General features: G+C 42.5%; 1 protein-coding gene across 7 annotated transcripts in view; it reads right to left on the bottom strand.

Moving 5' to 3' along the window:
- sox6 (SRY-box transcription factor 6) overlaps nt 1-23638 on the bottom strand; it is a 120415-nt gene that overhangs the window by 93562 nt on the left and 3215 nt on the right. For 4 of the 7 annotated variants that reach the window (XM_040203521.2, XM_078085209.1, XM_040203540.2 and 1 more), the window contains exons 2-3: nt 7154-7223; nt 151-202 (exon numbers count right to left, since the gene is read on the bottom strand). In XM_040203521.2, the coding sequence (XP_040059455.1) occupies nt 151-185 (35 nt within the window). In that variant the 5' untranslated portion in view covers nt 186-202; nt 7154-7223. The remainder of the gene's footprint in view (nt 1-150; nt 203-7153; nt 7224-23638) is intronic. The other 3 variants (XM_078085210.1, XM_040203557.2, XM_078085208.1) reach the window with 2 other exon arrangements.

Genomic DNA, 23638 nt, shown 5'->3' with positions numbered 1-23638 from the left:
AAGCCGTGTTTAACAAGATAGAGACACGTGTACACACACAAACATGTACACATGCACAAAGTACAACGTCTAAAGCTAACAGTGTGTCAGAAAGCACCAACCCCTGCTCGACCGGTGATATTAAATGACAACAACGGAAATGAAACTAACCTCAGTAAAAAGCTGCTACGAAGAAAGCCCTCCATGTCGGCGAGTCGGGGTTCTGGCAGGAGAAATCACAGAGAACCATGTTCACCATTAAATAAATGACGACCAAGAAGAAGAAGAAAAAAGGGACAGACAAAAGAAAGTAAGAGAAAGAGAAGGACGGAAAGAAAGAACACAGAGCATTCATCTCCTTCCTGTAATACAGTCTTTAGTCAAAGCAGAAATATGGCTGTGAAGCCATCCTCCCTTTTTTATGAACTGACATCATTAATTATGTTCTTTCCATAGAGGGAGTGGATTTGCATACGGCTTTGGGTTGCACTGAGAGCCTGATGATATGTTTGCATCCAATAAACTCTGCCTGCTGATGTCTATACAGCCTTTTTCCACGGCTGTGTGCACATATATATACGTGGACATCCAGCACTGTAACCGCAGATCCCAGAGCAGCCCCGGCCTGCTCAGAGTAGCTAACGGTGGTCCAGCTGCAGCCCATGTGTGGCGAGGCTGCTGTGGCTTCTGGGAGCTTGGCCGCAATGGACCCGAGCCGGGACTTACAGCGTCAATGAGGCAAAGGGATGTGGTCATGATGTCACCAGTTGTATGGGGCTGTTCAGAAGCATCGCCCACACAGTTTTGGCAACGCACGGCTAAAAATGACTTACAACAGGTTTCCATTAGAACATGTTATTGGTCTGTATATTATGCACTATTATTGTGTTTGAGTCAGACTTCCACGTGTTGGTTTTCATGTGATAAAAAGGAGCAGCGATACGACATATTTTTTTAATTTTAAATTGGTTCAAATATTAATTTATATTAATAAAGTCTCACAAATCAGCCTCATGCACTGAACTGTTGCAAGCGTTATGACATGAAATTTCACTTCATTTAAACATTTTAAGTCCACCACCATGTTCACTATAATTCAATTACATTACTTAAGAAAAGCTTGAAAGACTGCATTTCTTTGTTAAAACGACTACCTTTTAACATTACGGAAGAACAAATATGAGTATTATCATAAAAAACAAAAAACACAAAAGCACATAAAACCTCAGCCATTAGTTTTTGGTGACACGGGTTTTATTTGGCGTCTTCTCCTCTCGCTCTCGTGGCTTATGAGACAAAGCCTCTGAGAGTGGAAAGAATGAGCCGGGCCCAAGGACACTGTGCCTTTCAGTCTGGCCAGCACTTAGCAAGGCAGTGGATCCACAAGACCCAGAGGGCTCAGCCGAGACTTTTCTCACAATAAGGTGTCTGGGGAGGTGGGAGTGGCGCAGCTAGGGGCACTGCGGCTCTGCTCTTTTCTCCACTCGGCTGGGCCCAGCGCACATACTACCATCACCACGCCGCAGCACACTGAGTCAGTGACAACGTGAGAAAACAACCGTCAAACAGTGCAGAGCTGATCAAGCGTGTCTCCTCACTTCTGAGTGCAAAAAGCACACGTACTCTAAAGCAAAAACAATACCCAGATAAATGTGGATTCTCGGTGGACGCAAACTAGTTCTGGTACACATTGAAAAGCAGAAATGATCAGAATCAAAGTGGTATGGTGTCTAATGCCGAAACATGTATTTCCAATGTATTCTTTTATCATAAAAAGCAGCAAAGAAAGTGAAATAGATTAAGTTATGCTGGGTTTCTATATTTATCATTGGTCTTATTCCATAACGCTTGTTCTTTTACTCTGTGTGTGCTTGTGTTTCCTCAGCTGCGCCTGCTGTCTGCAGTCCCGTTGTGGTGAGAGACAACTGAACTTTGCGTATGGAAGCAAAAGTGCGGTTCCAAGAGCAAATGACCCAACTGAGAAAGTGGCCGCGCCACATCGCATTTTCTCTTTCCTGAACACACACACACACACAAAAAAAGAACAAGCATGTCTTTAAATCAAGGCCGGGCCACAATTCAAGGCCGGGCTTTTTGGTTAAAGAGAAGCAAGGAGGATAGACATCAATGAGCTGACATGGACCAGTCTCAGCAGCGCAGCGGCCCTTTCGAAGAAAAACTTGCCTCTGCTGAACCGAGTCTCCCACCATCTGCAACAAATGTGCTCCATTAAAGCAGTACCATATGGACAACAAGCCAGCTATTAACACGGCTTCATCGCAACCCCCTTAACCTAGCCCAGATTTCAGACTTCCAGTCAAATTGACTGCTGATTTAATGCACAGCCAGCAGCCGTGTGGGTCTTGGCACGAGGCGGCACTCTCAGCCTTCAGTCATGAACAGGCGTGGCACATGGTCAGACACAGAAGTTAGCTGCACAGGTCCTACCAGCTCAACCCCCAGGTTACTTCTTATATCCCATAACAAAACTCATGCAGAAAGCAAGATTCTACACAGGTCCAGGTCCTTCAGAGAGGTTAACCAGAGCTGCAAACAGTCCGTTGTGCGGAGTGGAAAAAAGCTTATGAAGCAGATCTCTGCCCGCCTTACTGGTGGCTTACTGGTGGCTTACTGCATGTCTCAGTCCTTCCACAGTGATGGGGAGTGCATTTATTCCCGCTGCATGGATCCAAAATGCCAGTGATTAACCCTGCAGGATGTGAGGGGGGGTTGGGGAGGGCCTTTAATCCCTGTGGACCGGGCGGCCATGTTGACGCCTCTCCCCTCTCTGAGTCATGGGGGGACCCACCCACGGTTCACAAAGCCACGCTCTCTTCTCCTCGAACATTACGCCACGGCCAGGAGGCAACACACCAAATACATTTCAGTCCTATGGTTCTAACCTGACTCCCAACTTCAGTAAAAATGAGTTTGTTTATCTCTCCTCATCCTTTCTCAGCTGCTTATTTACTGTAGATAATGAATGAATGCGTACAGATTTCTGGATTTACAAAGACTGTCTTGGCAACAGTCAGTATACATTTTTAATTCTGATTTGAACCATTTTCATTGTTAATTAAAAATGATGACGGATTAGTTTGACATCAGTCAAGTCAATAACAACCCTAGATTGAAATGATAATAATTATTATTATCATTATAATCATCATCATTATCATCAGCAGCAGAGAGCAAGTTCATTTTGGATCATTTATTTGCTTTATGTCTGTAAATAAGATACGCAGGATCATTGTTTCACAACATCTCTCCCAGCAGTGTCTCTATGCAAATTGAAGTGATAAACTAAAGACTGCCTGATGACAGTCTAATTAAATAAGCCTCTCCATGCTCTCCGTGGAGCGTTTGGATGTGTGAAAAGGTACCGTTGGTTCGGGAGGCTCCAAATCCACAGAGGAGAAAAAAAGCTGGCCACGCAATCGCAATATGCCAGCAGACGGCTTTGCACCATCTCAACACCCAGTCAAATGAAATATGGTGAGACCCGGTCCAGCGCATGTCCACACACACACACACACACACACACACACACACACACACACACACACACACACACACACACACTTACATACTGTATTTGCATTTATACAGTGTACTGCACACACATGTGCACACACAGACACACCTTATGTTACCTTTACTAATGGCAATAGGGTCCCATCGACCCCCCCACACCCACCCCCCCTCCTCCAACCTACACACACACACCTCAGTCTGAGCTGCCAGATGAGTAGTGAATTAATTTGTGTGAGCCACTCCAACATTAGGAAGGTGTGTTGAAAGGTGTCTGTTCATGTTTCAAATTAAACGCGCTGCTGGTCAGCATTAGCACCTCGCCACCCGTCGGCAACTGACACTTAGGGGCCTGGGGGGGAGGGGAGGGGGGGCCCATCCGCCGTTCACACTGGAATAATTAGAACATGTCAGGAAGAATTAATTTCCTCATTTTTCAAAAGGATACACAGAAATTACCATGTTATTATATGACAGGGTCCCTGGGAGGATTGGATTAAATTTGATTTCTTACGCAGCCCACACAACAAATTAAAGTCATAAATAAGATGGAAAGAAGCGGGGCACAGAGCATATGTTTATGGCAATGAATGAAGCCAAGGGACCGGAAACAACTATCTTCATTTCATTTTATTTAAATCAGGCTGACACCGTGTGTCTGAATGACAGCAGTTGCTAATGGTTTGAGATTAGAGGCTTCTTGATATTAACACAGGGATCAAACAAATTTGACTGAAAAGCAATGGAATTTACGGTGTGTATGTTACTAGAAGAGCCGTCCCATGCAGAATGACCGGCTGTCGCTTGAACTAGAACTAACCACAACAAATCCTGCTGAACGTATAAATATTTCTCTCACTCGTACATTCTTCTTATCTACACAAATTCTTAGAAAAAAACTTTATCTACGTTTGAAATCTTCTCCTTCATATAGCAGGATTTTCCCAAAATAAAAAGCACCAGGAAGTAAAAAAAACGAAGCTCCTAAAAGAGTAGAATGAACAATTCATTTAGGGTGACATACATCACAATGTAAAGGACAGCTGACTCAATCCGACAACAGAACGCTGGACAGCCTCTCTCTCCGTGGGGCTTAGATTAGACTTTACAGTTACTACGTAACACTGACTTGCCTGGGAAGAGTTTTTCAACTTGTTCAAGATAGGCCGTCATTGCAGTCAAGCACTCCCCTGGGCCCCACAAACTTAAATAATTTGCAAATCAATTAACTGGCTACTCTCAACGCAACAGGGATTTCACACTCCAGGGCCGTGGTGCATTATCAGTTAGAGACGATTCATGGCGTTTTGGGAGAAAAGTTCATGGTTGAAATCGTTAATTCATTTTACCGGACTTTTAGTTATGCATTACTTTCCACAGCTGGGGTAGCGAGAAGATTAATGGCATGTTCTTTAGTCCCGTTTCCTGCTGTATATAGCTACCGCGTGGACCTCCACACCGCTACAAGGGAACATACTTCTAACATATTAGGTTTTTATTTGTTTTTTATAAAGTCCGTCAAGCCTTCAAACAATAATACTAAAGTGAGAGATTAGTTTCTTTTCATGTGGTTAAATCTGGACCGTACTTAATCAAGACACCACAAACAACAGCCTCTCCTTTCGAAACATGGTCATTTAGAAGTAATACAAGCTATTAATTGAATGCAGTGTTTAGGATGATGGATACAATTCAAGTGGGTTCTCCACATTCTTGCCAGGTAATGAATGACATGTGCAACAATTAGTTTTCCATATTCACACAGGGATCCTCAGGAGTAATGGAGGCTGATGAAATTAAATTCTTTGTTCAGTGGTCTTTTTCAAGCGGTCTTTGCTCGGAAACATACTGACCATAATCACAGCAGGGTCAGTGGGCTGAAGAGTCTCATTCGATAAATAATAGATGAGGAATAACAATTTAAAGGTTCTTTATTTACATTTTTTTATTTTCATTTTAAGTTCCGTTTATTTCATTTCTGACGAAATGCATCCTTTACTTGAGCGGTGCCATCGATAATGGGCTGAGAGCTTTGAGACCACGAGGCCTATTAAACAAATGGGAAACACTAACAAAGAGTGTACAGTATATGGCCTCTTCAGATGCTCCAACATATTCTCAGGTGTTTCCAAATGAGATTAAAGGTGTGTAATTAAACGTGTTCAATAAGCTATCCCAACGCAAACTAAATGACTTCTTTTGAGATCAATTAAACCTGTAGGTCAAGGGATCTTCATTTTGGGTTGTATGAGGATCCAACTTAATAAGAGCGGATGGCAATGAATGCCAGTCCACCACATGCAACATTTCCATTCATGAGAAATAAAAACTGATGCCTAACAACACTAACATGACTTAATTAGATAATGTTTAACTATCGAGGCAATCGCAAAACTTCAGGACGCAAGTTATTAGCCAACTGAGGAGGGATGTTTATAGGGGCACCAGCAGGCGGCAGTAACCATTGCTCACGCTACATTTGCATATTTTAAATTCCTTCAGTTGCAATGGTTTTTTATTTCGGTGGCTAGCAACACTGATGCTAGATATTTCTAGTTTTTAGTGTTAAAGCAATTTTTCACTGAATTACGGTAAAAAAAAACGCTATGCTTCTACTGTCCTGCTGATAACTCTGGAATCTTTGCTTTTGCATTTTTTATTATACTATCCGTTAGTGAACCCGGCTAGCGTAAGTTGCATGATCTTAATGCACAAAATTTGGTAACTCAAATTCCAGAGAAGGGGACACTGCAGCGAATATAAGACCTGGTCAAACAGGCTGGCTAATACCAGCAAAGATGTGCTCTTCTCGTTGTTTTATAAGTGTTGCCATTTTGACTATTCTATGCACTTCCGTGTCATCAATGTGTACAATGCACAGGGATTCAGGCAATTACTTTTTCTCATTAATTAGCTGCTCTGATGATGACATAGTTTTATAAGATCAAGTCGTTCCCAACCAACAAACGTGCAGCAGCTCATCGCTAGGCGGAGGACAGTGTGTGGAGGGAAATGTCATGATTAAACAATAGTAAATGGCCATGAACTTTGAATTCAGAGAGACATTTCCCGACTGTTATTGAAGAGCTCCTCCTCAATATGACTCCAGTGATATGACATTTAAAAGAAAATAATAATATCAATGAAGTTCCTCACCTTTATTTGCTTAATATCTAAGATACGTTTTCATTAGAAAACCTCCACGAGAAGCAGCTGAGCTTGTTTAAGTAACATTTTCATAGAGACAGAGCGAGTTAAACGCAGGTCTGATACAGCTATTGTGGAAAAGTAGAAGTATGATCTCATGTAGTACAGACCAGATCGGAATGCTCATAACGTTATTATTATTTCATCTTAAAGTTGTAGCATTCACTTTTTATATTAAGACCAAATAAAAAACATCCCAAAAAAAAAAAACAGCAAACTAACTAATGCAAAGACAAAATGCAAGAAAAATAAGTTGGAGAACCTTGCGTTCGAAAGGTCTGTCAGTAACTTGTAAATGTCTAATTGTGCGTACATTGTGTTGCGATTGTCCACCTCATTTAATGCAGGTGTTTCGTGTGGGTGAGAGACAGCTGGGGTGAATGACACATGCAGCAAGACAGGAAAGCCGAAGAGAAAAAGGCAAATTGATACTTACAAAAACTGAAAGACTTAATCCACAGCTTCCAGCGATCACTGGTCGGCTGTTTTTGAATTCATGTAAAAACCTGAAATGTAAGCAAAAATAAGACGGAAAAGGTTGTTGTTAAGTTTATCCTTGTATGTAACATGATATAATTTGTATGAATGACCGTGTCTTGCATGGCCACAACGCGTTCAGATTAAAGGTACCAGTGAGTTTGGAACGTGGTTAGAATCAACAATGGTCTTTCATAACCGTATTTACTTACGTTGGAACAAACAGAGATAGAGCAAGAAGAGGAGAATTGAGGCCATAGCGACTGTTGGCTGAGGGTCAGAGTCTCTGCAAGTGAGCTAATGTAAAACAGCTTTGTTAGCGTCCGACCTCCAGTCCTAACAGCTGTCATCAATGGGATCCGTCCTAGACATTGTTTAAAATCTGCCTCACCGCTACCTCATTAATCTGTCTTCCAGTTGGCGGATTTCACTAATAAACAGCTTTCATGCAAAGCGGTTGTTTTATTTAATTTTGCTTTCTTTCTTTCTTCAAGCGCTGCCTGCTAATGATTTATTAGGGGCCGTGCCCCGCTAGTTTCAGCTTGTCTGTTGAAGTGTAACAACTTAAAGCCTTTTTAGAGAAAGCAATACTGGCCAGGAAAGTCCAATGCAAGTGGATGCACTTTTAGGCACCAAATTCCATCAGAAATAATGACAATAGAGAAAATAACCACTCACTGAGTTCATTCATGTTCATTGTCTTTTTTCTCTCACAATAAGCCAAGATCTCATTACCAGCTGATTTATACAATTAGTCTGCCTGAGCGCTGCCAATTAAGCTTTTTTTTAAGGTCACGCTGAACTGATCAGTCACTAATTTGCGATTCACCCCCTCAGTCTCCCATCAGCTTGACCAATACCATCAACAAGATCAGATAAATGTACCGACTACCACTGCATTTTTGCCAAAGCACAGCACGGGAGGCTGAAGGGCTGACGAAGCGTCAGATGAGTCAGGTGGAGGCGAGAGTTACAGACGGGTCTGAATGTGCTGGCCTTGAGGCTGCAGGTGACAATAGGGGAGAGGGGACCCAGGTGACCCCGGCTGAATGGAAAGCCTTTAACGTGAATAGCACCTCTGAGTTTAAAGTGTTCCAGTGCATCTCAATTGACACTAAACACACAGTATTTCAACATGCTCCAGCTGCAACCATCTGATCTCTGACCATAGACGTAATTCCTGCTATGCCTAAATGAATGACGGCTCTTATTATTACAGAGAGTAGACGTCAACAAACCCTTCAATCCATAATCTAATGTTAATTGGGAACAATAAGGTAAATAATATATGGGGAAATATATTCATTTTTCATATTTGAGTTCATTATTTGTCAGAGGGAGGGAAAAGAAAACAAAAGGAATTTATAATTGCAAATAATGAGAGAGCCCAAACGATATCATAATGAAGCAAATGTACTAATCCCTGTGGTGTAATAAGAGTCACAGTCAACTGGCCTGGTGTAGCTGCATGTAGTAGCTTTTTCTCCTGCTGTGAATTAGACCTACAGCCAGGAAACATAAAACAGGCACTCCCCCATTGCTAATTAGAAGATCTGGGACTTATTACCATTTCAGTCAACCCCAAGTTAAAATTATTAGTTTCATCATCTCTCTTTTAACAAATTGTCCACATACTTAAATGTACTATGTTCCATTATTATATTCGTTTTTTTGACAGATACGATTAGGATGAGATGAAAAAGTAAATGTGGCTCCATTAGGCCACAAGCCACAAAAGGAATACACAGAATATTGGCTGTTCAGCTCCCCGATACAGACTGGTGGAGCTGACATCAAAGGAGCAGGAAAAGAGGGCTCACTGCCACCTGTGGCATTTCTGTCAAAGAGTGGCCTTTCTTCTAGCCTTGGCTGGTCATACCTACCTGACACACACACACAGGAAAATACGTGAAAATGCCAACATGCACACACACAAGTTGCCACAAAAGCTTTTACATACAGCCAAAAAGAGGAAGAAAATCATAGGATAATTTCCAATGCTAAAGAAAACGGTCTTTCAGTAAACTCTAAAATTGCAGTGAAACAAACTGGTTTGGAAATCCAGATGATATAAAGAAAGGTTGTATAGTTCAGACACAAGCATACACAGACACACACACACACACACACACACACAAACACACGTATGCTCTTTGTATATCTCATATCTGCACTTGTATACCTAACTTACCTCACCTAACATAAGTTTCACCCGTGCACTTAAACCGACCACCGTAAACTGCTCACGTATCTTTATATTACGTATCAAACACACTCAATTTCGGCTGCAATTGCAATTAGAGCTAAAGCCTCTTGTGCAGCACATGAAGAAATTAAACTTATAGAGTCACAGATCAACTGAACCTTCAGATTGCAGACGCGTGTGCGCACGTATGCTGTGGGCTACGCTTGATTTCATTTTCAGTTGTTTTTCTTTCAGTCATCGTGTGACAGTGGCTGAGTATAAACAGACAACATTACCACAACTGTAAACAGCACAGGGGATACAAACCAATACTTAGCGGCCCTGACCAAACACAAGTTTTATGTTCAACTTATTATATAGTCCAACATCAACACATTTGCAACTGGGGGCTTTATAGTCTGCGCAGCACATGAGACTATGCTGTGGGATATTTCTAAATTGTTCACGTGCCTGCTGCGAACGTAAATGCACATTTCGTCATGCATAGTTTTGTGTGGATATGCATGAGGCAAGTCAAAACTTGTGCTTCTGTTTGGAATTCCTCCAGATCTGCAACATTTCCAAACACTCACTTCCTCCTTCATCCAAACAAGCTAAAGTAGGAATTCTGCCGAGTTAGTTATTTTGTCAATAGAGGTAATCTATGCCATCGGAAGGCTGCTGCCTACCTGGTTGCTGTGTGGTTATCTGTGCAGAAGCAGCAGCCACACAGTGAGTCAGGCCGAGGCTTGCGTGGGGGGGTTTGGGATGCAATGAGGTGAAGCTGTAACAGTGGACCCAGGGGAAATAGTGAAATGAGAGGAAGAGGAAGGAAGCAGGGCGTGGAAGCTCAGATCATTCTGCCACAGAATTGTCTGATATAGTAATTGAACACGTGTGAGTGTCTGTTAAATATCCAATTCCATAATGTTAATTCTCTTTGCAATAGCATCATTCCCCTTACAGGAAAGTGTTTCAGTAAACCGTGGACACTTTGGCACAGATCAACGTGCCAAAGTCCTTGTTTGCTAATAGATTTATTCACTTCCTAACAGTGAGATAAACTACAGACAGCCACGGACAAAGACGGCTGTGAGACAAGGTGTGTAAGAGATCCACCGTATCATTGAGTTATTCGCTGTTAGAAACAGGTCAATCACGTGCAAACAGCTGCTTCATGCTGCATCTCACCGTTAACTGTCACAGCCTTACAAATCTCTCTTCTCTCCTCTTTTTAATCTTTACCCTCTGCCTCCCTCAAACGGCCTTTTCCCTGTGTCTGGCTGATCCTGTCCTGACGCTGAACTACAGCAGACCAGACACCAACGTGCCAGGAATGATTACCAGAGCGTCCAGATGAAATGTACTTGTTGGGGGTCAAACAGTGAAAAACTGTGTTTCGGAAAAGCTAAAGTGCAATTGTGTCGGATAAAACAGGAAAAGAAACCTGCAGCCGTCTCGACCTGAGTTTGTTTACAAGCAGAAGTCTGATAGAGAAACAGCGCTGCGGCTGAGCAAGGCGCTCATGTGCTGCTCGGCAAATACATTATCCGTTGCGTCAAATAACAAGAACACGAGTCTATTTCCTGAGCAACTGGGTTGAGGCAGACTGAGGGGAGAGAAACGACCGGCGGACGCGCAGGACGGCATTCAGTCCCCAGTTCTCCTAACAAGCAGGTGTGCAACCTATCAATTCTCTCACACATTTCCCACTCCAAAGACTCCAAAGGCAGAACAAAGAATAGGCTTGTCTTTTTGCCCACTGCTTTTCTTAACTTCCCAGATATGTAGACAGCAATTTTTTGTTTTCTCAGTTTTTGTCTCTGTGTCTTTTTATTCAGTGTGGGATTTGTGTAAGTGGGGGGTGGCGGGGGGGGGGGGCTATGAAAAACTCTCCTTTCTCCCAGGTAATGTGTTCATTTTCCTGGACCCATCTTCTAGTTTACTGCGTGGTGGCGTTTCTCCCCTCTTATCGCCTGGCCCTCCCGGGGCACTTTAGCCGCCAAAATCCTGTTCACCACATACTGGTTTTAGAATCTGTGAAATGAGGGCTCGAGAAGCTGGGGCCACAATGTCTGCCTGTGTTGCTCCTGGACTCAAATGGGTTCGGTGCTTTTTTGTCCAGGGAGATGCATAAATGGAAGTTTTTAACACCTCAAAGGAGGCTGGGCCTTTGTGGAGCCACACTAGAGAAGCCCGGCAGTCTCACGAGGAGGCAGACACACTGAGTGCTGCAGGACAAAGAGCTGGAGGAGCAGAATCAGCAGGGGCATCACTCTGCTTAGGGCACCAGGCAGACGCACACATGTACACCGAAATACAACTGCACTTACATACGGAGCACACATACAAATGCATGCACTCAGACACAAATATTACAAAGGTTGGAATGGCGTCTTCCAACTATATCGAAAATACTGTAAACCATAAAATGGCACACTAAATACACCACAGCAGTTGTGTTACTGTATAATGTGTATAATATCTTATAAATTAACCAACAGCTAGTTCCCTCTGTTATACCTGCACCGTACAGTAGATTAAAAAATATATATATATATTAATATATTCATCTGAATCAAACACTGTTTTCACCGGTTAGAATACGACATACTAGCCAACTGTAAATATATTCACATGTGATTATACAAACACGCTTAATAAGGTGACAAATACAACCATCACACAAAGCGCACCATTTCCTACTTATTGATTTCAGCTCCACTGTTTGAAAATAATTTCCTCATTTCCATCCCAATTTTCCTTATTGAAATTCTTTTTTATTCCCGAACACAGCCCAACAGCTGGTATTTACAATCAGTCTTTATGCTGTTTAGATGTCCACAATAAGCATTTAGATGCAAATATATCTGCCTTGTACAAAGGAGTTGCAACTTCTGTCACAAGCAACATAATCAACCTGCAATTGTCTCCTGGCTCCAAGTGGTTTCCAGTCACAAGGCCTAAGCCGTAAGCATCTGTATTCAAATGATTCCCTATTTCGGGCACAGTTTAGTGTGGATATTTTCCAACAGTACTGCACTGAAAATCAATCACATGCTGAATTAAACCAGAAAGAAAACAACTGATCCATAAATGATCAGGTTACAACAAGGCTTTGGTGTACGCAAATTATTCATCGTCTTTTTCTTGTTCACAGAGAAGCATTGACGCACTGTTTGATATTGGCCTTTTCCACCAATGACCCGTATTGCACATTTTTAGTTTTGCAGAGGGAGACTTAAGTTAGCAACCACAGCACAGTGCAGGCAGAAAACGTAACTACGGCCACGTGTGAAACATTTGTAACATTTAAAGAAGAAAGTCTTACATGAGCTAGAGTGTTCTCAGAAAGGAGCAACTTGAACCACAAGCCCCAGTGCAGCCATTTGAACAATTAGCCTTAGAACCTCTGTTTTCCTTTATTTACAGTTGCAGAGGTCATTTGTCTTTTTTTTTTGAAAGCCACAATTAATAGCAGCGTTTGCAAATGCAAATGAGTCCATTTAGGGGGAGGGAAAATTATCAGTTTGGAAATATTTCTGCCTTCTTAATCTTCTTAAGAGGGAAATGATTTAAAAGGAGGACACAAATCTCCAGTGACATGGCAGGAACTGTAGGGCACTTTCCTCTCTCCCTTTCTCATCTCACTCATGTGTCCCTCCCGCCCCCCATCCCCATTTCTCTCTCCTCCTAATCTACCTCTCCCTCCTTGTTGCCCTATTGAGGCGGAAGGGCCAGGAGGGGCTTGTCCCGCCAGGGGAAACAAATGTACTGTTTGAGCAACTGATCACTGGTATAATTGGGTTTAACACTCCTTTTCTGGATTAAAAAAGATCCTTTTAAATGAAAAGTCAAATTATCTCTACAGTCAGGCAATAAATAAGTCAAACAAGGTAAGAGGTTCCTGCCAGCATATGTTAGTGGCAAATTTCATTAGCAGAAAATCAGGAGGCTCTTCTGTTCCATACTGCATTAAACAAAAGCAGCACCCGAGTCCAATACTGCAGCAAGGGAATCAAAATATATCAGTTATCACTTAATCCCATCTTTTAAACTGGTGTTTCACGGAGCACGCAGCCTATTTGTAAATGAAAACCCTGTAATTCAACAAACCCAGCTTTAATATAATACCACCAGAATGACCACAGCAATTTGGCAAATAATCAAATTGGGGGGAGTAGGAGGGGGAGTCTGGAAAACATTATTGTGAGTCTGCACACTTTTTAAGGCATGCTTTTTTTTTTAATGGCATCATGTTAAGACTCCTGTCGGCCCATTGTCAATTGTATGGAGCGCGAGGAAAGAAAATGTGAATAAAGTAAGGCTGCAGTCTGGAGGGGAGGTACAGAAGGTGGCTAAGCAATGCACAGAACAAGGACAAGAGAAACAACGCTGCCCTGCACCCAACTCGCTACAATGTGGCCTTTGTGACATAATGCTCTGTGCACAGCACATTGTGGAAAATAATACAAAATTTACTGGTTCGCATATCCAGCAATAACAACTGACATCACAACCTATGCCCTATATGCCATGTTTCTGGGCACATTTTACATTTAGTCGAGAATGGAGGAGGGGGGGGGGGGTGTAAGGAAAACATCGTCACGCAGTTATTATATTCCCATCATGCCCTGGGAGCGCATTACAGCATGGCACAAGCGACGGTAAAACCGAGGAACGCAGCAGGCTGAGGCTAGGCGGCGGGTTGGGGATCACTTTGACTCCCGGTGCAAACTGCACGCTGTTAACCGCTGGAGTAAGATGTAGTTCAAACAAACACTTTGCACCTACGGCTTACGTGTGTTCAAATTCCGGTGGTCATTAAGGTTTAGTTTTTCCCCTTCAAGTGTTTAGTTGGCTTCCATGTGCCGTCAGGCCAGGGGGGCGTCTTTGCGTAGCATTTAAAAATAAAGAGAAGAAGAAGACAATGCGGCAGAAGTGCGGGTGCAAAGGGCTCTTTAGTGCTGCTGTCCAGACAATTGTAACATGAGGTCGGTGTTAACTGTGCTGACAGCAGGACCGGTGGGTCAGATGAAAGATCACTCTGTTTTCTTCACTTGCCCAACACATGTTTCTCATTATTGGAAAAGAAAAACTGACAATGCTCCCAACCAGAGAGGGGAGCCCTCGGCGGTCGCCTCAAACTGGTTTTCAAGTATATCTCACATTACATGAGTACACATTTTGAAGGTGAGTATGCTTTAAACATTCCACTGGGATAAAATGAAATTTTAAATAGATTAAATTGCTTGTCCAAACATGCAATAACTGCTGAAAGATAAGTATGATATATGTAATTAAAAAAAAACACTTTTAATGATGATAACAGATGTAAATTTCAATTGAATGCAGACTTTTAAATACAAATAGCAGAATGGTTCCCAACACCTTTATAAAAATGTCAGTTTAAACGTATATTTGATAAAACATTAATAAATGTGACACCATTTGGGACTAAAAAAATCCACAGCTGAACCATTACAGTATTTTCAAAGAACCTCCATGGGGCAAGTATGTGCTTGTGTGTGTGCATGTATGTGAGCATGAATCCATGTGAGTGCACATGCCAGCCCCCTAAACGTGTTTTTTTGGGCAGACTGTGGACTAACAGTAAAATGTTGAAATTGGAAAAAATATTACACTTCTTTCTCTTGAATAGCCGGGAGATAAGCACCCTTTAGCAATGAAGCCAGTGGAGTTTAAGCTTATTATGAATACCTCTCAGAGCGCAGAAGCATGTACTGTGGAAATCAAAGGGAGTAATAGGCAGGTAAGCCTGTGTCATTTTAAGGAGGAAGTCAGTTGTGAAATTGCAAAATTGCGAGGCCTTGCTGACAATCTGCTTCCTCAGAACACTCTAAATGGTTTGTAATGGCAGTGGCGATCACATATCTGAAAAAGTTAGAAGTTTGTGGGCCGCAAAAAAAGAGAAAGTCCAATGCTAATCTGTCCATTAATGAAACCTAATAATGATAATTATAAGACTATTTATCTCTTTGATTGAAACAGCACATACTCTGAAGTTCTCAAGAATGCGTGATTTTTCGCTCAAACCTTAAGCTTCCCAGAGTAGAATTGGCTTTGCGGAACATTCCTCACGGTTTCATGTTCAATTGGCTGTGAAAGTCTGCAGTGTTACTCTTACATGCCAGACAGAAAGAAGACAAAAATTAGGTCATTTTAGTTGTTTTTTTTAAATGATCTACTGGATGGACAGAGCTTCACAAAAGATTTCTGAAACCATAAAAAAAAGCGTATCAAATATTCTCAAAAAAAAAAAAAAGCCTCAACATTTGTGCGTTTACTGCTTAATTTCCTAAATGTATAAAGCTCCTCTTCTGTAGATCTGCAGTAAAGACAAAATCCTCACATAACTGCCACGAGGCAGTACGGACTGTAGCGCTCGCACATCCTGCAAAAGGCGCACATACAAAAACACACAGGCTAAAAAACACTGCGCTATTTCTCCTCTGAATATTCATCCTTGTTTCCACATCATCCGCAGGTCTCCTAATCACAGTCACTTCCCCTTTAATCACAGAGGCATAATTAGGTCCTAATAAACCATTTTGCCATCCTCTTGGAGCACCTCTGTGTCACTCACACATCAAACCAAGAAATACTACATTAAGGGGCTGTCAACCTCAAAGGAAAGCTCCCGCAGCAGCAGTGATACAGATACTGCAGGCACACCCTCTTACACTAATTGAAATTATCGAAAGCTCCGCTTACATGTGACACTTGGCCATGTCTGAAACCATGGCCCGAAGTACAACAGTCAAAAGCGTGACAGTTGTGCCAACACTGAGGCTCTACGGCTTCCTCTGATGTCGGGTAATTGTTTAAACCTGAGTGGATATGGCACGGGGCCTCGTGCTGCCTCTTCTGCCAAGAGAGGGGAAAAAAAAAAAAAAATCTTGCTAGCACTTTTCTCCTCCATTTCTTTCTTATTCTGTTCTAATTCAGTCCAGCACGGGCTTTCAGGGAAAGCCTAAATGATTCCATGTTCATCTTGGAGAAGCAGTGTTGGGGATGATGATCACTGACCACAGGTTGATAATGATGACTGTTTAATTAGAAGCCTTTCTTTGGCCTGGCCGCAACCCAAACTCCTCCACCCTGCAGATGGCGACCAATAAATTTAGCTTTGCTGAGGACGAGGAGGAACATTGTACCTCCCTGGTCTACCCTCAACCCCACCCCTAACCAAGGACATAAAGCCTTTCTCCTGGCTAACACAAGACAGCAGCCGTAGCCCCAGTATGAGCACATATAAGCAGTGTCTGCTACAGACAAAGGTCATTTGCATCCAATTCACTATTAGTAATACGTTGAGTGGATGTAGGCAGCTAGTGTGAAAAGTGTATTAATACATTTTTTATTACATTTTTGGGGAAATTTGTCAATTTGTTTATCAACAGACATTTAATATGTTGCTGCAATAAATTGTTTATTTCCAGTTATTCTTATTTGTTTCCGCTACAGTATCCCCTACTTGAATGTAAAGCATACTTGCATAGATACTCTTTTGTTCATGGCAAGTACGTTATGGTTCAGGTTGGGAAACTAAAACAAGGCATTAAGGTTGGTAAAGAAACATCATGAATATGGTAAATGTTTAAAAAGTCAACTGTGATGGGATGTAAAGAAAAACAGTCTCCAGCTTAGAAAGGCTTCCCTGTGGCACTGCGGTGCAAGAACGTAACTCTGCGAACAGCGAGCCTTGACAGCGAGCGTAAAACGCTATTGCGAATTAGCCGCATATGAATATAATTGCAGGAGGGAGGGTTCTGCGGCCATTTGTATACACTTGTATGCAGTCTGCAAGGCCCTGAATTGAAGCCGTATAATATTCCATCTTTATTTAAATATAAAATAATTCCATTATGTCATTCCACTCTACTTAGCAAAGGCTTTCTATATTCCTGTTGTGTTACTGTTTTAGAAAGGACAACCCACCCTGTTTACAACCTTGCAGGGGCAAACGGACCGATCGACGGGGGAGGGGGTGGGGTTTGGGGGGGTTGTTGCAAAAAAGAAAAGAAATATTTTCTCTTTTTCTGCTGCTCTTGTTCAATGGTAGGGCTTCCCAGAGGTGTCCACACCCGTGCTGCCTGGCAGGAGCAGCATTCTGCATGTGTGTGCATGTGTGTGCGTGTGTGTGTACTGTATGCGTTGTATGCGGCTGGGTGGGTGGCGTGTGCCGGAGTGGCTAAACCCTCAGATTGTCAAAGAGGCTCATGGGAAATCTAGTGCACGGGCCAAACCACAGGCTTTCTCCATCATTTCAGCAGATTTCTCTCATTTAGTCCCATTCAAGAAAGCGATTATCCCTTACAATACTTTCCTTAGCTTTATTCTTTGTGCTCCGGGTCTCTTCCCTCACTATTGCTCTTTGCTTATAAATGCGCAGTTGAGCAAACCAGGTTCTTAAGTGCAAGTTCTAGACTCTGCTAAAGGTTTCCATGCACGTTCTTCAACAGCTTGTGGGTTAATTTACGAACTCTCTAAGAACCAGCGGACGCCTGTTTGCTGAAAGTTCATATTTTCCAGTTTTAGAGTCTTGAGAGTAGGCAGGGTGATGGATACAGCTGCTCCAGTTCTCACCACGCATGGGTAGGAGTAGGAAAATGTGCCATTTTGAAAGTAAGGAAAAAGGAAAAGTTTGACACTGCTTTGATGCTTCCACTGCATATATTTCCACCCAATAAGTACAATAAGTATTCTCAAACCACCCGAAAAATCTACGTCTTACCATCGTGAATTATTCACTACGTGTGGTTCGGGAGGAAAATCTATTTCTTAGACCAAAAGAGACAAGAGTGTGATCTACATACGCATTATGAGACGAGTCTGAGGCAACACGAAGACAACCATCATTATTTGTGCAATGTTTAGTCTAAGAGAGTCTACCAAAATCTACTCTTAACCCATCTTTTCAGCAAAAGGGTCTAAGCACCCCCCTTTATCTACCGAGAGAGAGAGAGTAAGAAAGACAGGAGGGAGAGAAAGCCTGTGGTTGGGTCTGCTGAAGCCATTTTCTCATAATGCACATTAAGGGCAAAGTCTTGTAACGCATCCAAGTCAGTGCAAAGAGAAATTATTCAGAAAGGAAACAAAAGACCCAGGCAAGAAGAAATGCTATGGTTAACTTAATCAAAACTTTAGCCACAAGACCTTTTCCATGAATTCCCCAGCCCTCCTTCTTTATCACTTTGATTTATTTTTTGGCATCGTAGATGAGCATTTTCCAGGAGAAACACTATTGGGAATCTGATTTTGGGCCCAATACGCCGTTTCTTTTCCATAACTCCCTGGCCTGTTTTAGATGTCACAGTAGCTGCTCCGTCATGCAAGCGGTTGATCGGTATTTGTTTCCATCCAAAGAGTGCGGAATCAAACTATTTACGGACAGCTTGGAATTCAGCGACAGCAAGGACAAAGTGCGTTTTGTTTTCGAGGCCCGTATTCCCAAACGTAATGACATCAACAAGTTAAGACTGCACTGGGGAATTGTGAACATGGTGGTTTACAAATGCCGCAATGTGGCAAAAGCTCAACATGGCCGTGTGGTGTCAATTTAGCGCGTGCAAAACAACACTGTACCGTTTCTAAGGCAAAAATCATATCTCTCGATAGTCTGCGCACAATGCACACCGTGTACCAGCACACACGCACGCAACACACACACACAAATATGCACACAGAAAGTAAGTTACCAATCTGATCAAACAACATTTAGTGTGTGCCAACAAAACAGCTCCTGACCGCAGAGTAAAGAAGCCACAGCAGCTGGTTTGGTTACAACTATAGAGCATATTTGATACAATAAAATATGCACATCTCAAGCAGCGGTCAGCCTCCACCAACTGGCTAATCGTTCATCTTTTACAGACAGGGAAGACCTGTGTAAGATGGATACAAAGATGAATGCTGCCTGCAACAGGGTTATTCATAACAAATAGGAAACGCAAATAGAAAATGTGCTCAAGGCAAAATTGTGCTACTTTCGCTTTATGAGCGTGAGGTTTTTAAGGCCTTTTTTTCACTTCAATTTAACATAAAGATTCTCAGTGTCACAGCTGCCCGTGTTGGTTCAAGTGATATTTTCACAAAGTCCCTTTGACGCTTTCTCCGAGGCAGTGGCTTGCCCATGGGAGGACCTGATCCAAGCACAATGGGGGCAAAGGAGGGGTCGGCGTGGGGGGGTTACAAGGAAAAAAACGCTTGTTGTGACGCTTTGTGTCAGAGGAGCGCAAAAGCCCACATTACACTAATCTCTTTTCCCTTGTTCACTCACAAAGCCCAATCTAAGGTCTTCAGAGCTTCTCCAATTCTAGGAGGACAGAAATCACTCGGGGCGAAAGATCACAGCTTCTTCCTCTTTTTTTTTTTTCAATAATCCCAGCATTCGGCCGCAAGGTCACTTGCCCAAACATAATTATGACAGTATAATTATCAAAGACAAATTAATGGATTGATAAATAAGCATCATGTCTTCGAGACTTCTCAGAGGTTAGTATAACTGCAATTAGTGCAAGCGGTTTACAAAAATAAGAATAATTAATGCACAGCTCCCTCTAACTGTAGCTAGAAAATGGTTGCCACAAAACCAACATGAGTATTTGTTTAACATTCAGTTTCAACAACCTGCACTCTTTTCACACAACCTGACAGCTCTCAGCCTTGGTCCATGCTGCTTTGTGTCTGTGTGTGTGCGCGTCTGTGTGTTCCCACTTACGCTTCTGTCCCTATGCATGTCTGAGGGAGAGAGAAAATCTGTGCGTGTGTGTGTGTGTGTGTGTGTGTGTGTGTGTGTGTGTGTGTGTGTGTGTGTGTGTGTGCGGGTGTGTGTGCGCGCGCTAAAATCCACCACATTTTAATTACTGCCCGGCTGCACTGTGTGCCTTTGATATGGAAATAAAGGCTACCATATTCACACAGCCACTGTACAGATCTTCATCTGATTCATAAAAAACAATGAGCCCGACTAATTCCTCCACCTGATTACAGTTGCAGACCTGTGTCACTAACACGCGGCCACCAAGACGCCGCCAATTAATTCTACATATTAATGTAGAATTAAAAAAAAAAAAAAGGAAAAATCAACAGACGCTACTTACCATAGCCTGGACTGTTGCATTGGAAATCAAAGTTAATTATGCACATCTATGCTATGGACCTAAAGAAAATGTCCAATTATTTTGAGAAAAACATTTTTTGGTAGGAGAGTGAATGATACAGATCAAAATGGGCCACTTAGATTACTTGTGCAATTATGCAGTTCCTGTGAAGATACACATATTTAGATTTTTTTTTTCATCTGTAACACTTTAATGACAGCAATACTGTTCACCTTCAGCAGCCGGAGGGACACAGAGATCTAACAGAGCCGTGCAATCTTCCCCTGCCCTTTTCCATGTTCAGTAAGTGCTGCTGCACACACAGTAGGTGTCATTTGTTTCTCTAAAAAAAAAATACAATCAGGTTTAATCTTTGACGTACCTAGAAAATAAAAAAAATGCTTTTTCTGTAAGATGGGGAGTTTGTGGAGGTGATGTTCCACTATCTGCTCCTGATGACCCAGTCGGTCACTACTGGCATCCCCATTTCTCTTCTCCCACAAGTGACTATGAGACGAGCCACAACCCCAAGATAAATGGAGCATCATGACAGATGTGACATGTTACTAACTTGTCAGAAACTTCTCGTTGAATTACAACAACAACAAAAACACTATGGCATGTTCCCATCCGTTTTGATCATTGTAGGAATATTCTGCGGTAAATTAGATAACACTTAGAAAGACAGATGTCACAACATGTGCTACCACATTTATTATCTCCTGCAGTCCTCCACCCTTCTGTTGCCCCCCTCCTCTACCTTTACCAGCCCTGCTGTTGTTTACACTCTCTGAACTTGTTTATCGTCAGGTCTCAACCGCTCCATCCACTAGTACGTAGAGAGGGAGACTAGCACCCCCATCCCCTCACCCCCCCCCCCCCCCCCCTCCCCCGTCCCCTCCCTCCCAGCAGCTTCCTGTCACTCGGAACACAATATCACAACATATGTGTGGAAAGTATAGGACGATGTGTAAGGTCTCAGTTCGGCGGTCTAAGTGACACGGTCAGGAGAGACAGAGGGGCTTTTTGCTGTTCGACGTTTCAGATCAACGTCAACAGAAGTGTTTATCCGTGTAAAGAGCCAAGACATTCTCTTGCGAAATATCTGAGAGAAGGAAAGTATCAGTCATGCATGCGCACATGCCAAGACGTACAGGGGCTCTATAGACACTCACCCGCATTATAAAGCAAATAGAGTTTTAAATATCTGTGTTCAGAGAGACTTGTGCTGCCTCTTCAGAAGTTTGCATGGAATAATCGACGGGGTTTACTCGCCGTATCTGCAACTGACAACACATCCCTATTATTTATAATGGCATTTCTGATGAATTACGTCTGGGAAATCATCTTATAGTGAGATGGAATCGGTGGTAATTTCAAGAATTCGTTCCGATAGCGTAAAGCGGTTGGAATCGAACCTACAGAAAAAAAAAACACTTTCATTTCACATCATTGTGCGTTGCAACTGTGATACAATCCCCAGTGGTAAACATCTGCTGTTAAATTAGGAGATTCTTTTAAAATAGCATCAAAGTAGAACCAAAAGTTTAATCAATAACCAATGTGCACATTTAAGCTGAAAATAGAGAAGAAGAAAAACACTAAAGCAATATGATATAATGCACTTTCCTTTCCTCCTTTCCATCTTTTTCACCTGACTTTTCTTTGATCCTAATTGCTGGCACCAGAGCTTAGATGAATCCTACCGTTAGATTAAGAGGACAGTCAGAAGTAAAGCTCCTGTCAGAACGTCAGTCACTTCCGTTTGTCGCATTCGGTTTAGACAAAACTTAAGATGGACTCATCTAACACACGTCTCTTCCACTCCATAAACAACAACTAATAAAGTAAAGGTCTCTAATCGCATTGAATTTCACTGATGAAAAGAGAAAAAAGAAAGAAAGAAAAGAGTTCCAGCAGCAACATCGCTGTTGCAACACGGGAGACATTGGACTTGGACAGAGTGCAGGATGTGTTTAGACAAGTGAGCCAGGTGACTTCTGCTTTCATGTCAAATGACAGTCCTAAAAATCCCCGAATTTATTCAACAGTCGCGAGTCCTTAAGCTGACTGCAGCTTGGAAATGTTGCGTTTCTAATTCTTGAAAAAAGATCCACCCACAGATTTAGAAAATACAGAGAATGTGCAAGGCCAGCCCGAATGAAATATGATGCATCTGAAATGATTGCCCTGCAGTTGTGTTAAGTATCACATTCAAACAAATGGCCAGTCTTTACTTTTTGAATAACGTCTAAATCCACTACTATTATTGCGGAATAAAAGCGCAACGTCCCCGTGGAACATTGATTAAAAAGAGGGGAAATTATATTAACACTCAATACGTCTCAATTATTTAAATGTTTTTGTAACTTGAACAATCGCAGAGAAGCTTTGCGAGCAAGAGGCGATTAATGGACACGTTGTTTGTTTCTCTGCGTAAAATGGAGTGAGGAGCGTTAAATAAGAGTGCGGCTGTTTGGGCATCAAAGGGCTCTAACGCCGCTTTTCTTTCACCCACCGACACGTTGAGCCGCACGAGCCGTCAGAGACAAACTCTTGACAGAGCCGAGTGTCCCTGTATAGCAATCGGGACAATGTGCTGAATGGACAGTCTAATTATAAATGTGCCATTTGGACTCGCATTGGGTCTCCTGCGCCGCCTCACCTTATGAGGGAACTCGAGTTCCCGGCCACAGAGAGAGCCCCCGATCACAGGGAGAGAGAGGGGGGGGGGGGGGGGGGGGCTTCACTGCAGAGGATGAGCCCGGGATGTGTTTTAGTGTGAGCAGAATTAAAGGGAGATCCTTTTCATTATTGAGCCACAGGTGCCTATTTGTGCGGTCGCAAAACGCACGTGCGCAGCGTGCAATAAATAGAAGAAAGGTACACTGGTGTACTTTCATTTTTATGGAGTTTCCAGGGCTGTCAGAGATGACTTTCTTCTGGTGAAAGTGTTATCGACCCTGTAGAAGGAGAGTCCTCGCGCACCGGGAGGGTGGCTAATTTTGGAAAACACTTGAAGTGAGCTGTCCCTCTCCGCACCGGCAATAGCTGCATCGCTGATACTTCCATAAACATGACGGATTCATCTGAAGAATAACCTCTTAATTTGGGGGGAAATTCAGATATGTCC

Source organism: Gasterosteus aculeatus, chromosome 12 (assembly GCF_964276395.1).
Source record: "Gasterosteus aculeatus chromosome 12, fGasAcu3.hap1.1, whole genome shotgun sequence".
Taxonomy (NCBI): domain Eukaryota; kingdom Metazoa; phylum Chordata; class Actinopteri; order Perciformes; family Gasterosteidae; genus Gasterosteus; species Gasterosteus aculeatus.
This window is presented reverse-complemented; position numbering and strand designations above follow the sequence as displayed.